The sequence below is a fragment of the Rattus norvegicus genome, chromosome 3 (assembly GCF_021556685.1).
Source record: "Rattus norvegicus strain SHRSP/BbbUtx chromosome 3, alternate assembly SHRSP_T2T, whole genome shotgun sequence".
Lineage (NCBI taxonomy): Eukaryota > Metazoa > Chordata > Mammalia > Rodentia > Muridae > Rattus > Rattus norvegicus.
Window position 1 is genome coordinate 153,213,780 of NC_141536.1, and position 16,262 is coordinate 153,230,041.

Sequence of the window (16,262 nt, forward strand, 5' to 3'; positions counted from 1 at the left end):
ATAAATGTTTGCCTGGTTGGCCCATTGTTAATTTCTCCAGTCTCTTTCTGGACTAACTCAAGTTGGTGAAAACGAGGCAAGTGTTCTCAAGTCGAGAGCAGCATGCAGTTCTGAATATTCCTCACATCTTTGAAAGATAAACGGATTTAAGCTCACAGTGAATCGATTCTAACTGATCAGTGATTTCAGTGCCTGTCCTAAGCTGGCAGGGGACTCTGTGCGCCCCCTGCAGAGCCCCCATGAAAGACCTCCACTCACCTAGTCCACAGGTCCTCTTTCCCGTCTGTTGCATAGCCCCTACGTGAACTTTATCTCACCTCCAACTCTGAACCTCTCTTCTGAGAAACCTTTCCAATCCAGCTGACTTTCTGGATCCCCCTCACCGAGAGCAAGCAGAGTGTTCAGAAAAACCTGCAGGTTCCCCATACCATCAACACCCAAACAAACGCGGTTCCAGCCACCCTCAGGGAGCCAGGCAGGTCTCTTACATTTCTGTTGGCCCATTCAGAACACAGCAACCACCGTCTTAGTTACTCAAGCTTGACAACAAAGACTTTCACAGTGTTTGGTGGTACAGGAGAAATTTTTACATTTAGCATATTAGTGTTTAATTCTAATTTGTGCAAGACATAAAATTCCAATATTTTGTCTTAATCAGTTTGAAAGGATTTGGGTACATGTTTGCCTTTTTTGGTGAATGTGAAGACTGGAAGACCCACAGCTGTCGAAATAAGTCTTCTTGGCCATGGAGCTGCTCTTACAACGTCTTTTTCGTACTCACGGGGATGCCAGGCAGCAGCTGGTGCTGTAAGGGTGAAGTAGCATTTCCAGATGCTACTGTGCCCACCCTGTTTCAGTTCAGCCTGGAGAACTGAGGACTGAAGCCTGAAACTGTCAACAGATGAGGTGTAGAAGGAATGACAACCACGGTAGATTTTTAAAAAGCAGGCAAGTGGGGTTGGGGATTTAGCTCAGTGGTAGAGCGCTTGCCTAGCCAAGCGCAAGGCCCTGGGTTCGGTCCCCAGCTCTGAAAAAAAAAAAAAAAGAAAAGAAAAGAAAAGAAAATGTTCTTTCTAACATCTAGAACAAGATTAGGATACCCACAGAGGGAGTAGGAGGTTATATGTGTGTGCACGCGTGTGTGCACACGTGTGCTCACACATACAGAGGTCACAAGTCCACATGGGCTGCCTTACTCATCACTCACCACCTTACTTTCTTAATCATGGTGTCTTTGTGAACATGAAGTTTGTGGCTTTGGCTAGCATGGCTGGCCAGCAAGTCCCCAAAATCCACCTCTCCCCTCCCTCCTATCCCTGCAACTAAGGTTGCAGACATGCACTGCTGGGCCTAGCTTTTACCTGTCCTCATGCTCGCACAGCAAGCGTTTTACCCACTGGGCTGTCTGCACATCCCTTAGGAGTCCCACTGCCATTGTCTTTATTCAGTATGACACTGGACGTCTTGGCCAAGACAATTAAGCATGAGAAACAAATAGATTCCCACTCAGGCTAGAAAACGAGAAAGACTAATAGCCTTATTTGCAGACAGCATGATCGCACACACAGAGACTCTAAAGACTCCATAAAACTCTATCCAAGGGGTTGGGGATTTAGCTCAGTGGTAGAGCGCTTGCCTAGCAAGCGCAAGGCCCTGGGTTCGGTCCCCAGCTCCGAAAAAAAGAAAAAAAAAAAAAAAACTCTATCCAATAAACAAATGCGGCAAAGTTTCACAGTACAAATTGAAGATACACACACACACACACACACACACACACACACACACACACACACCATAGTAACTACCAGGAAAAAAAAAAGAAAGAAAGCTATCATTTTTACAATAGCAACAGAAAATAAGACACCAGGGAATCCGTTTAGCCAGAGTTGGAAATCTCTTGGTGAGAACTAGAGTACGTTGATGAAGTGAGTCGGAGAAGACACCACCAAATCAGAAAACCACAAACTGAAACTAACGTTGTTCAAGTTTCCCTCCTTCCAACATGATCTACAGATTCAGCGCAACCCTCATCTAAATACCAACGGCATTCCATACAGACATGAAAAACAGTACGAAAACTGGTATGATTCACAAAAGACCCCCCCAAATAACTAAGGCAATCTTGAGAGGGGAAAAAAGAAAAAATCAGAGGCTGCAGCAACTGATCCATGAAGGACCAGGCATACACAAACACTAAGACATACAGTGTCAAGAACCCAGTCTTAAAGCCACCCATTTATAGTCACCTGATTTCATTCATTCACTCACTCATTCATTCATTCATTCATTCGTTCATTTGTTCAGTGTGTTGTGTTGTGTGTGTGCACATACATGTGCAGAGGTCAGAAGACAACATGTGCGAGTCTGTTCTCTTTCCATCATGTACGACTCGGAAACCAAATGCACGTCATATTGCTTGACAGCAAGCCCTCTGTCCGCTGAGCCAGCTCACCAACCCCCATACCGATTGGTTTTTGACAAAAGTACCAAGCATGCACACTGGCCAACGGACAATCTCTGTAGTAAGCCGTGCTGAGGAAAGTGTATATCCACATACGGAAAAGAAGGAGCATTTCTCACCGCGTTAAAAATAAACTGAAGATGTGAGAGACAAAACAGCGGAAACACTGGAAGAAAATAAAAGGCGGGCATTCCGTGATGTTAGACTGGGCGAGTGCTCGAAAATGCAAGAGGCATCTGACAGGAACACACGGGATTACGTCACACTCTAAAGCTTCTTCACAGCAAAGAAAATGAGAGGAGCGGAGGAGAGCACTCAGTGCGCAAAGCGCATGCGTACACAGAGCACGTGCTTACATGCAGAGGAAGCGCTTGCCTTTGGTCCAAACTCCACATTAGAAAAAGAGGGGGGAGATGTGATAGTGTGTACATCTGTGTTCTCGGATGCACAGATAGATGTGAGTCCCTGAGACTCATCGGCCAGCTAGCCTAGCCAACTTGGCAACTTCCAAGCCAATGAGAGACCCCGTCTCAGAATTCTACAAAAGGGGCAGGGTGCACAGCGCTTGAAGAACACACCCAGGGTTCCCCTCTAATATAGACACACACACACACACACACACACACACACACACACACACACACACACACACACACGAACACTTACACGGAGAGAAGATAATCAACAGGGTGAAGAGAAAGGTGATAGAATGGGAGAAAACCATTCAAGCTGTATCTCTAGCAAGGGCTTAATACCAGAAATATGAGGAACTCAGACAATTGTTAAACCCACAAATATTTTAAATTGGAGGTCTCCATCTGACCAAGAAGCATATGAGAGATGCCCGAGACCATTCATCACAAGGGAAAATAAATATCAAAATTATAATGAAATACCACCTTATCCCAGGAGAAATGTTGGTCAACACATAGAAAAGGGGGGAGGGAGGCCACATACTTTTGAAGAAAGCATATATTAATACAGCCATTATGGAAAATGTGAGGACTCCTCAAAAATTTACAGGCAGCAATGGTCCAGCATTTCTAATAATATTAAGCACATAGTCAAAGTAAACTAGATCAGTCTGTTGAAGGGACACCAACTCTCCCATATTTCTTTTTCTTTTTATATCTGGCTTTCTTTCTCTTTTTATTAATCATTTTATTTCCTTACATTTCAAATGATATTCCCCTTCCCAAGCTTCCCTCCCTTCCCATTGATGTCAGATAAGGCTATCTTCTGCTACATATGTATCTGGAGCCATGGCTCCGTCCGTGTGTACTCTGGTTGGTGGTTTAGTCCCTGGGAGCGCTGGGTGTTCTGATTAGTGAATATTGTTCTTCTTATGGGGTTGCAATGCCCTTCAGCTCCTTCAGTCCTTTCCCCTGGCTCTGCCATTATGGTCCCCGGGCTCAGTCCGATGGTTGGCTATAAGTCTGCATTGGTCAGGTGCTGGTAGAGCCTCTCGGGGTTTCTTGTAAGCCATATTCATAAGAGCCATCATCTGTCAATGGTGAGAGAACAAACAAATTTTGACTTATACATGAACTGGGATACTATTTGGCCATTAAAAAATAATTAAATCCTATCACTTGCAGTCATATTAATGTGCCTGGAGGATGTTGCAGTAGGTGGAAATAAACTGCACTCAAGAAGATAAGTGCATTTTATATGTCTGCTTAGAGAAGATAGCCAAAATAGTTATAGAATTCATAGTGGAATGGTGTTTGACTTGGTCTGGTGAAAGCAGGTTTCAGTCAAATAAGATAAAGAAGACGTGAACATTTGGTATGTAATGTTGAAACAATTGTCAACAACAAGGTATTACACATTTAAAATATGCTGGCAGGCTAGATCTTTAAAAGCCCCACGCGTTGTGTAGATAGGTGTATGTTTAGTGTATGTATGTGCATGCATGCACAGACTTATATATGTGCACGTGTAGGCCACAGGTCAACATCCAGTGTCTTTTTCAACCCCTCTCTACTGTAGTTTTTTGAGTCAGGGTCTCTCATTGGGTCTGAGAGCGTCATTTCAGCCAGACTGGCTATCAGTGACTCCTCAAAGTGCCTGTCTTTCCCTCGAGGCAGGAGTTATAGGCATATGCCAGCTATGCTTAACTTTTATGTAGTGCTGAGTACCAAAGCTCAGGTTCTCAAGTTTGTACAGCAACCATCCCAACCACTGAGCTGCGTCTCAAGCCTGATATTAAGGACTCTTACCACAATAAAATAAAATTTTAAAATAGAAGAGGAGATAGGAAAGTTTAAAGCAATCGAACATTAAAAAGTAAGTTAGTGGAAATCTATCAAAACAGAGACATCACGATCCCCAGACACATATAATCAAATTCCACAAGGAAGAAACTATACCAGCCTTATATGAAATATTCCAGAGGCTATGAGTGACTAGTTCTCAAGCTGACTTACATAGAATCGATAGAAGGTTATGTTCAGATTCAATAAAGGTAGTGAGAGAAGGACTGAATCCTTAGACATGCACAAGTCTTATGTAGCACACTAGCACAAACTTCAGTAGTGTACAGAAGTTTACAGCTCCTAAGACGATTCTCCTATATATCAGTAAAACTGAGCAGGGAAACATTGGTGGTTATCCAAAAGATGTAAAACCAAGACTTTTGAAAAGTGCAAGACAGGTTGGGGATTTAGCTCAGTGGTAGAGCGCTTGCCTAGCAAGCGCAAGGCCCTGGGTTCGGTCCCCAGCTCCGAAAAAAAGAAAAAAAAAAAAAAAGAAAAGTGCAAGACCAGTTCAGTGTGTGTGTGTGTGTGTGTGTGTGTGTGTGTGTGTGTGTATCTATGTGTGTCGGTGTGTGTGTGTGTGTGTGTTTGTGTATGTGTGTCTGTGTGTGTGTCTGTGTGTGTGTGTGTGTGTATGTGTATGTGTATATGCTCAGGGTTTTCTAGGGAAATAGAACTGGCATACATACATACATATACATATAAATACACATACATATATGTATATATACATATATAAATATACACTTATATACATACACTCACACATATATATACATTCATATACATATTTGGGGTCTTTTGAGGATCATACCAGTTTTTGTTTTGTTTATTTCTGTAAGGAATGTCTTAAAAAAAATTATTGAAGACCAATGATACATACAAAATTGATCTACAGATTCAATGCAGTTCAAATCAATGACCAAGGGAGGTTTTCTCAGAAATTTACAAGGCTGATCCTGAATTTTGTGTGGAAAAGGGAAACTCCTAACATAAAGTTTAAGAAATTAAGTGTGGCTTTTGGTTCAGGTTATATAATATACTAAAACACGCAAGTCCAAATCTATTAGCATATGTTGTTATATCCTATAGTAACGTCACATAGTGTCAGATGGCCGCAGCTCTTGGTAGTGGCTGAGTGAAATGTAACGACTCATGAGAGGACTCTAAAGCCATTAGAAAATGAAATGGGGGCTTAATTTCATAGTCCACCGAAGGAAATCAAAGCCAAGTGATTCCAGGCTGAAAATGGGAGTCGTTTTTCCAAACGTAGAAAACAAGTCAAGCTCAAGTCGTGCAGCACTGTGCAAAACAAACAAACAAACAAACAACTCATAGCTGAGTGTAGAAGCCTGGGACTGTAATCCAGGTACTTGGGAGGCTCAGGTGGGAAGATCAGAAGTTCAAGGCCAGCCTGGACTACACAAGTTCCTGTACAAATCAGGGTAAACAGCCAGATCTTGTCTCCAAACCTCAAATAGTAATAACAATAGCAACACACTGCTAAACACTGAAGCCAGCTTCAAATCAGGTGTCCACTATACAGCAGATGAGGGATCTTATACAGATTACCTCTGTCTGTTTAGTGTCTGTCAGTGGGGACAAAGAGACCCACCTCACGGATTCAGGGTAATAGTTTAATGACTTGGCCCATAGGCCTTACATCATGTAGACTATGGCCTGAAGGAAAACCCTTTAGATGTCATGCTTCTTTCATTCTTTCTAATGAGCCAGGCCTTTTTTTTTCCCCTCTGCCTTTCAGAATATGGGAAGGAAGCAATTCTTTTGAAATTCCTTGCTCCGATGGTCCAACCCTCCATAGTTAAGCACGTGCGGACACCCTGGTCCCTAAGCTTGCATTGTTCCTACATGAATGTGAAGCTCGCTATCAGGGGTCTAATCAGCCTGGGACCTTTAGCTTCACAGCTGGGCACTCATGCGCTTAGCCTTCAACTCAACACATAGTAATGCTCAACCCTGGCCCTTGGGGTAGGTGGGCTCAGCCCTCCCACCAAACCACACCCGAAGTATAAGAGCAGTTGGCCGCAGCCTCTCCTTTCTGCTGCTTGCCCCACCATGAAGTCTGCTAAGTTGGGATTTCTCCTGGGATTCTCCCTCTTCTGCCTACTCAGTCCTCCAGTACTGAGCTTCGTGGAGAAGGTTGCTGCAAGGCTCTGCAAAGAATTCAACGGTATGGACAAAGTTAAAGCAGAAGGGAAATCCCAAGGCCAATTATGAAGGTGGGAGAAAGAAATGTAAACAATTCCCCTGGGTGGGTCAGAAGGATCTTCTGTGGTGGCAATACCCAGCAACCTTCAACCCCTTAACTCAGGGTGTCACTTACTTTGAGGGACTTGTGGGTGTTTAATGAAGATAAAGCAATATATGGTACAAGTAAGTCCTTTCCAGATAGAGAATTCTTTTGTAAGAGGTCAAAGATTGGACGAGTTTTTAGATAGGGGCTTTGTGGCATAGGGCAAGGAGATCAGACCTTCCAAGAGCTTGCATTGGAAGGAGAGGAGTTTTCAGATTGAGATAATTGAGGTGTATCTAACGTCTAGTCTCTGGGCTCAGAAAACATTTGAGCACTCTGCACCTATATAGAGGAGTTTACAGTGTAGCTAGAGACTTTCTCTGGAGCCCAAGTAGTACAGTCTACACTTGGGTCAAATTCCAAACTCTGGTCCTGTCACTCAGCAGATGTGTGCCTTAGGCAAGGCCAATTATCATCTCCTCCCTGCAACCCCACTTTGCCCATGTGCAAAACAAAAGTTAGAAAAATCAGAGAGTATTATAAACATAAAATAAAACCATGCATGCAACTAGGCCTAGACAAGTCATCCTTATCAGAGAATGAACTACAAGCTGGCAGCTTGAGGAGAGAGTGAGCGGTAAGCACTGGGCTATCAATATGATCACCAGTGTGGCAATTTCAGTCACTCAGACCCACCACAAGTGAGACAGCTGCTTCCTGGAAGACAAGAGGAAGAATGCGGAACAGCGAGGTATGGGGGTGCAAAGGCGCCATGCCCCTGGTTCTTCTTCTAGCTTTAGAACAACAGAAATCGGTCACCTGAATCATGAAATGTAAGCTGTGGATAATGAGTGTGTATAAAGTAGGGCATGGGGTTCAGCTAGGCACTGAAAGGGAAGAGGGGCAGAAGGTTGGGATAGCCTTGAAGGTGTGCAGTATAAGGAGACTTGTCACTGTGCAAACTGAGCCGTGCACAATCCAGTCCTTCCCAAAATCACTATCCGAGGCCTGGAGAGGTAAGTTGTTTGTACTGGACAAAAATGGCTTCACCATGTGACTCTGCTTAGAATAAGAAAAGCAGAGACCTTTCAGAGTCTCTGAGCAAAAATGTTTCCATGCTGAAGACAGGAATTTTCCCCTTTTAGTTTTTTACACTTCTGATCTTCCCACCTGAGCCTCCCAAGCACTGGGATTTCAGTCCCAGGCCTCTACACTCAGCTACCAGTTTGTTTGTTTGTTTGTTTTGCACAGTGCTACACTGCTTGAGCTTGACTTGTTTTCTACGTTTGGAAAAACGACCCCCATTCTCAGTCTGGAATCACTTGGCTTTGATTTCCTTTGGTGGACTATGAAATTAAGCCCCCATTTCATTTTCTAATGACTTTAGAATCCTCTCATGAGTCATTACATTTCACTCAGCCACTACCAAGAGCTGCGGCCATCTGACAATATGTGACGTTATTATAGGATATAACAATATATGCTAATAGATTTGGACTTGTGTGTTTTAATACATTATATGACCTGAATCAAAAGCCATATATATGCACGAACATGCATGCACACCCTTGTACATGCATGCATGCTCGTGAAATATGGTATGCATGTGGAGGTTAGAGGGTTAGTTACTAGAAGAAGTTGGTTCTCTCTTCCCACTCTATGGGCTTCCAGAGATATAAGTCCAGTTGTCAGCACCTTCACTCCCTAAGCCATCCCACCATCCCAAGCAGGAATTTTTAAGAGTTTCTGAATTAAGAGACACCCTTTCCTGTTGTGTCTTGATCGTTTTTCCTCTAACTCCACGGAAACTCCTTGTGCAGATCCTTGTGCTTTGGAAATGGATCCTGGCAGCTGCTATGAAAGCCATTACAGATTTTTCTACAACCAAACCTCCAAAAAGTGTCAGATTTTCGTGTTCAGTGGTTGCAATGGTAACCGTAATAACTTCATGCTTAAAATAGACTGTGACGTAATGTGTAATGAAGAATACAAGGTAAAGCCACAGAGGTAAGGAGCACATCTCATCTTTGGCCTTTTAGATGAACGGTAAGAGAAAGCTCTGAGACCTGAGGGTAGAGAAAATTAGTCAGGGCTTACCCTATTTTAGGATGTAAAGAAGATCGGCCTATAAAAGCTTCTAACAGTTAGGCTGGATCTTGGAATAAACTGCAGACTTCGCCCAAGGGGTAGTGGGGCACACCTTTAATCCCAGCATTTGGGAGGGTGAGGCAGATGGACCTCTGAGTTCCAAGCCAGCCTGGTCTACAAAGTGAGTTCCAGGACAGCCAGGGCTACACAGAGAAACCCTGTCTTGAAAACAAACAAACAAACAAAATAAAACAACAAATTGTTGACTTTGCAATTTGAGAAAAAACAAACAAACAAACAAAGGTTCAGGGAGAAAATACTCACTTATCAATTGATTACTTGCCTTGAGGCCAGGTAGTCTGCTGAGCAATTACCATCTCACGACACAATTTTACATTAAAATAGCCAGGAGACACGGAGCCATTTGAGAGTGACCAGTCCTCAGCCTGGTGGACTGAAGCAGACAGAAAGAAAACCGACCGGGCGGCAGAGAGCACGGAGAGAGTCCGGAAGGCAACCCCTGGCCAGGCATCACGCTGAGGCAACCACAAAGGTCAGTGCAGAGTTCCTGCATAGGCTCCAACCGGTTGTTTTCCTGAGAAACCAGGCTTTGCCTCCTCCAGTCCCAAAGACAATGACTCCTCTCAACCTTGATCAGAGAAGCTTCCTTTTAGCAGTAAATGGAGAGACTCATGGCTGCTCAACGTCCTGAGAGATTAAGATAGTTTCCTCCAATTGGTGTGAGAGCTGACTGTTAAGAAGTAGAGTTGCGAAGCACTGTCCTCTGGGCGTAGAGTAGACCCTGCAATTCTGAACTCATAGCAGCTGCAGCTGCAGCTGCACATGCTATGGCTTCACAAACCTAAGCTTGAAAACAGGCATGAATGGGAGAGGGGTTCAGGACTCCTCCTGAGGAACAGCTGCCTACCAAAGGATGCTGGGAACGGACAGTCAGTCTTCAGTTGCATGTCCACCAGTAAGTCCACAGCTGTGGTCGTATGCATAGCTCTAAGCAAAAGTCCACGGGTCACTAACGAAATGACATAAATCTTCATAAGCAAGTGACCTTTGGGGGTTGGGTGTGAAAAAGAGCAAGAGTACGTGAGGTGACAATAAGCAGAACGCATTGTATACATGTATGTATGAAAAAGAATTAATTACTAAATGATCTGAAAAAATAAGATTAAGCTTAAGACACTATACAGTAGATTTATAGTGTGATTTTTCACCCAATAGATAAGGAAAACAAGTCCATTAGAAGTAACCACTTGAAGCCTGGTGGTGGTGGAGCATATCTTTAAACTTAGCACTTGGAAAGCAGAGAGATAGGTGGATCTCTGTGAGTTCGAGGCCAGCCTGCTCTACAGAGTAATCTCTAGGACAGTCAGAACTACACAAAGAAACCCATCTTGGTGGGGGGAGGGGTAACCAATGCATAACAAGTTAGTTTCATTTTTTGTTTTTTTTTTTTTAATTAGATCTGACCATCACAAGGCTCTTGTCCTGCTTATATGCTCCCAAATCAAATCCTTGCACCTTCCAAATCTCTGTGGAGACATGCTACTCTGTACACCTGAAGTTCCTGCCTGCAACTGACGATTTCCAAGTTATTAGAACAAGACAGTCAACGGATTCCATGCAGGCAGAGCTATGACTCATTTCCATGAAATGAGAAGTGCAGTAGCCTAGGGAGTGACTCAGAAGCACTAATGCTGTTTTTGATCATTCTTAATGAATCTTTGTAGTGACTAGAACATGGGTAGTGGTTATCTTCTGGGCGAATGAAACAGATTAATGGAACAGAGGGATCACCAATGGAGGGACCATCCTCTAGGATTGTCCCAAGAGAGAGATGACTGACACTAATCCAGGGAGACTTTTCGTAACCTGCAACATGAATCTGATTTCTCTACTTAAACAGAACACCCGAACTTGAACCTGAGCCTGAACTTAAAAGTATGTGCGTTCACAGAGGTTCTCGGAGGGGCTGAAGTAAAGATTCAAGAAGATTCTGAACCAATGGTTAGATTTGTGGAACATGTCCATATTCTTTGACACTTCAATTCACTATTTTCCTGTTCCTAGTCTTGTCTTTCCTGGAATAAAAATTACTACAATCATTAAAAGTGAGAGCATCTCCCTGTGAGTCCTTCTTCTCTGTCTGTGTCTTTATCCTGCTGCCTTATCCAGAGAGTGTCAGCAGGTTCTACCCTAGGTCTCTCTCTTCACTCTAACTCCTCATACAGCCAGACCATGCTGACGTCATTCCAGGATAGCCGTCCAAAGTGTCCAGATTGGGATCCTCCTTTATGAAACCTGGCTGATCAGTGTCCCCAAGAGCAGCAAACTTATTAAAAGACCACCGGGGTGAGGAAGACCCCCACTCAAATCTCAAGACGAAGCAACCCCCCCCCAAGAACTCACGAGAAACCGGTCTTGATGTAATAAACAAGAGGTGTATTTGAGGAACCAGAGCTCTGGGGATGACACGTATCTCACACAGGAGACAGAGGAGTCGACCCTGAGCCCAATCAGGGGAAGGTATTTATAGGGAAAATTACATAGGCAGTTGGCAACAGTCATACAAAGCAATTTCAATGGTTGGTTTACATTGGCACACATGATCTAACTTGGGCTCAGTTCAACTCTAGGCCAACCTGCTTCTGGGGCAAGCTGACCCTAATTCTCATTTTTTTCAGGACTGTTGAGTCAGGCCTTATTGAGGCCAGATGGTTTGTGGTGGCTATAGCCAGGCTACATCCCCAAAACATGTTATGTTATTCTTTGCTCTGTGTTCAATGTTAATCTTGAAATCAAATACAGCAGCACACCTCACACTTACCTGAAATGTTTCTCCACTCAAACAAATTTTTCTTTGTCAGACTTCCTGATCCATGTCTACCAATCCTCAAAGGCCAGTTAGTTTAACTGATCTCTTAAGTTGGTCCTGGTTTATTAGTGATCATTTAGGTAGCCTTAAGAACTCGGTGATTGAAGGTTGACTTGGCCATTGTCAGCCTTCCTGGAAAAGGAAGCCTTAACCTCAATCTCATAGCTGTTTCTCCTACCAAAAGAATGATCATTAGTGTAGACTTTCAAGCCTGAATAGAAAGTGACCAGGTGGGGTTGGCCATGATCTGCTGAACTCCAGCATCCTTGGGTTGACCATAAAACTCTAAAATGTCTTGGGTATTCCAAATGAGTTTTAACTGAAGAACAGCTGCCCTCTGTATACCTACCCTGTCTAACTTTCAAAATCTAACTCCTCATCTGGCAATCACCAGCCTCAGAGACACTACAAATCACTGAAAAAGTGTGTGTGTGTGTGTGTGTGTGTGTGTGTGTGTGTGTGTGTGTGTGTGTGCAGGTCAGAAGAGAGTATGCAATCCCCTGGATCTGTAGTTAGAGGCAGCTAGGAGCTGCCTGACTTGGGTGTTCTCCAAGAGCAGCAAGCACTCTTATCCACGGAGCCATATCTCTAACACTACTGCCTCCCAGAGCTCCCAGGGACTAAACCACCAACTAAAGAGGACACATGGAGCAACCCATGGCTCCAGCCACATATGTAGCAGAGGATGGCCTTGTTAGGCATCAATGGGAGGAGAGGCCCTTGGTCCTGTGAAGGCTCAATGTTCCAGTGTAGGAGAATGCCAGAGTGGGGAGGCGGGATAGAGTGGGTGGGAAGGTGGAAGAGCACCCTCATGGAGGCAGGGGGAGGAGGGATGGGATAAGGGATTTCTGGAGGGGAAACCAGAAAAGGAGCTAACATCTGAAATGTAAATAAAGAAAATATTCGGGGTTGGGGATTTAGCTCAGTGGTAGAGCGCTTGCCTAGGAAGCGCAAGGCCCTGGGTTCGGTCCCCAGCTCCAAAAAAAAGAACCAAAAAAAAAAAAAAAAAAAGAAAATATTCAATTAAAAAAATACATTTTGTGTCAAATCACCAAACAAAGATGCAACAGTGAAAAGCTATGAACTAGAGGTCACCAGCAAGCTGGACACATGTTAGCAAATGAACCAGAGCATCACCAGCAAGCTGGACACACGTTAGCAAATGAACCAGAGCATCACCAGCAAGCTGGACACACGTTAGCAAATGAACCAGAGCATCACCAGCAAGCTGGATACATGTTAGCATATGACCTAAGTCACCAGAAAGCTGGATACATGTTAGCATATGAACTAAGTCCCCAGCAAGCTGGATACATGTTAGCAAATGAACCAGAGCATCACCAGCAAGCTGGACACACGTTAGCAAATGAACCAGAGCATCACCAGCAAGCTGGACACACGTTAGCAAATGAACCAGAGCATCACCAGCAAGCTGGACACACGTTAGCAAATGAACCAGAGCATCACCAGCAAGCTGGACACACGTTAGCAAATGAACCAGAGCATCACCAGCAAGCTGGATACATGTTAGCATATGAACTAAGTCACCAGCAAGCTGGATACATGTTAGCATATGAACTAAGTCACCAGCAAGCTGGACACACGTTAGCAAATGAACCAGAGCATCACCAGCAAGCTGGATACATGTTAGCATATGAACTAAGTCACCAGCAAGCTGGATACATGTTAGCATATGAACTAAGTCACCAGCAAGCTGGACACACGTTAGCAAATGAACCAGAGCATCACCAGCAAGCTGGATACATGTTAGCATATGAACTAAGTCACCAGCAAGCTGGATACATGTTAGCATATGAACTAAGTCACCAGCAAGCTGGACACACGTTAGCAAATGAACCAGAGCATCACCAGCAAGCTGGATACATGTTAGCATATGAACTAAGTCACCAGCAAGCTGGACACACGTTAGCAAATGAACCAGAGCATCACCAGCAAGCTGGATACATGTTAGCATATGAACTAAGTCACCAGCAAGCTGGATACATGTTAGCATATGAACTAAGTCACCAGCAAGCTGGATACATGTTAGCATATGAACTAAGTCACCAGCAAGCTGGATACATGTTAGCATATGACCTAAGTCACCAGCAAGCTGGATACATGTTAGCATATGAACTAAGTCACCAGCAAGCTGGATACATGTTAGCATATTACCTAAGTCACCAGAAAGCTGGATACATGTTAGCATATGAACTAAGTCACCAGCAAGCTGGATACATGTTAGCATATTACCTAAGTCACCAGCAAGCTGGATACATGTTAGCATATGAATTAAGTCACCAGCAAGCTGGATACATGTTAGCATATGAACTAAGTCACCAGCAAGCTGGATACATGTTAGCATATGACCTAAGTCACCAGAAAGCTGGATACATGTTAGCATATGAACTAAGTCACCAGCAAGCTGGATACATGTTAGCATATGACCTAAGTCACCAGAAAGCTGGATATATGTTAGCATATGACCTAAGTCACCAGAAAGCTGGATACATGTTAGCACATGAACTAAGTCACCAGCAAACTTGATAAACATTAAAATTGTGTTCTGAGAAGAAAATCATGTGTTCAAAAGCAAGAGTCATCAAACCTTTGTAAAAAGTCACTGAAAAGCTGGCCTAGCAGTTAAAAAACGCTTTCTAGGGGTTGGGGATTTAGCTCAGTGGTAGAGCGCTTGCCTAGGAAGCGCAAGGCCCTGGGTTTGGTCCCCAGCTCCGAAAAAAGAACCAAAAAAAAACAAAAAAAAACCGCTTTCTGCTCTCACAAAGGACCATAGTTTTATTCCCAGTGTCCTGGTCTGGCAGCTCCCAACACACTGTAACTACAGTTTCAGGAAACCAGACACCCTCTTCTGGCTTCCTCAAGTACCTGCACTCATAAGCACATACACATAATTGTTAAAACTCAGAAAGCTTTCAAATGCCAAAATAGTAAATACTTTCTACCAACAGGTAAAGTCAAATGTATTATATAAGAGAATAGAAGCTCACATAAATAAAATAAATAAATAAACTAAAACTGTTTTTAAAAAAAAAATGGGGCTGGAGAGATGGCTCAGCGGTTAAGAGCACCGACTGCTCTTCCAGAGGTCCTGAGTTTGATTCCCAGCAACCACATGGTGGCTTACAACCATCTGTCATGGAATCCAATACTGTCTTCTGGTGCATCTGAAGACAGCTACAGTGTACTCACATACATAAAATAAATAAATTAATTAAAACTGTTAAGAGAATAGAAGCCAAGTGTCGTGGTACACATCTGTAATCCTACCAGGTCAGGGGAAGCAAGAGGATTCAAGGGCAGCCTGAACTAGAGTGAATTTTTATGACCCTGCAGGAGAAATTTAAAGAATGGATTTTAAAGTGACAATAAGAAAGCTGAGTTGGGAATGACCGTGCACACCTTTAATCACAGCACTCAGGAGGCAAGGGAAGACAGGTCGCTGTGAGTTTAAGGCCAGCCTGGTCTACATGGGCAGTTTCAGGGCAACCAGGGCTGCATATAAATAAATAAATCTGGGAGGGGTGATACACACCTGTAGTCCAGCTACTCTGGAGACGGACACAGGAGGATACTTTAAGTTCAATGTTTCTTTTTTTTTCCTTTCAGATTTTATTTTTAATTAAGTGCATGTGTCTGTGTATGTCCCCATAGAAGCCAGAATCTAGTACCAGGGTCCCCTGAAGCTGGAGTTTCAGGCAGCTGTGAATCACCTGGCATGGGTGCTGGGAGCCAAATTCTGGACCTCTGCAAGAGTGAGACGAACTCTTCTTATCTAACGAGCCGCCTTTCCAGACTCAAGTCCAAGACTTCGAGACTTGCTAGAAGAACATTATGAGGCCAAGAATGAGAAGGAAGGAAGGAGAGAAAGAAAGAAGGAAGGAAGAGGTGAAACTTAAACGTAAAAAAAAAAATCTAACAAAATTTGAGACTCTTGTAGGAAAAAAATATCTTATGTAAGAAAAATGGAGAACTTCCAGGTAAACCGGGAGGGTGGAAAGTGCCTCCAGGTGATCTGGAGAAAGGAATCAGCAGGGGAAAAGGTGTAGATGATTTTCCAGAGAGAGAGAGAGAGAGAGAGAAATAGAAAGAGCTTTGGAATTCACAATATGAGAGAGTACCTGAAACGTGCAGAGAAAGGCTCCGTCTGGTGGGGAAAGCGCTCACTGCGTAAGTTTGACCTGTGTTCAGATGCCCAACTCTCAATTAAAAAATGGAGCACGATGGTATGCACCTGCAAGAACAGGGAGCAGAAGCTAGTGAACCTCTGGAATAGCCAGCCTTTCTAGCCAA

At 43.6% G+C, this 16,262-nt stretch overlaps 1 protein-coding gene and 1 long non-coding RNA gene across 5 annotated transcripts in view; one reads left to right on the forward strand and one right to left on the reverse strand.

The window, feature by feature from the left end:
* Positions 1 to 3,245: 3,245 nt before the first annotated feature.
* The window catches only part of LOC147995802 (uncharacterized), a 28,162-nt gene continuing 15,145 nt past the window's right edge, over positions 3,246 to 16,262 (reverse strand). The window contains exons 2-5 of one of the 2 annotated variants that reach the window (XR_015684807.1): positions 16,091 to 16,203; positions 9,405 to 10,127; positions 9,071 to 9,279; positions 3,246 to 3,965 (exon numbers count right to left, since the gene is read on the reverse strand). This is a non-coding gene — a long non-coding RNA (uncharacterized LOC147995802). Of the gene's footprint in view, positions 3,966 to 9,070; positions 9,284 to 9,385; positions 10,128 to 16,090; positions 16,204 to 16,262 lie in introns of both variants that reach the window. The other variant, XR_015684806.1, reaches the window with a different exon arrangement.
* Spint4 (serine peptidase inhibitor, Kunitz type 4) lies at positions 6,727 to 11,065 on the forward strand. 3 transcript variants are annotated; one of them, XM_087645658.1, is made up of 4 exons: positions 6,727 to 6,910; positions 8,794 to 8,980; positions 9,467 to 9,614; positions 10,983 to 11,065. In XM_087645658.1, exons 1-4 carry the CDS (start codon positions 6,796 to 6,798, stop codon positions 10,995 to 10,997), a joined length of 465 nt encoding a protein of 154 aa, XP_087501784.1. In that variant the 5' UTR covers positions 6,727 to 6,795; the 3' UTR covers positions 10,998 to 11,065.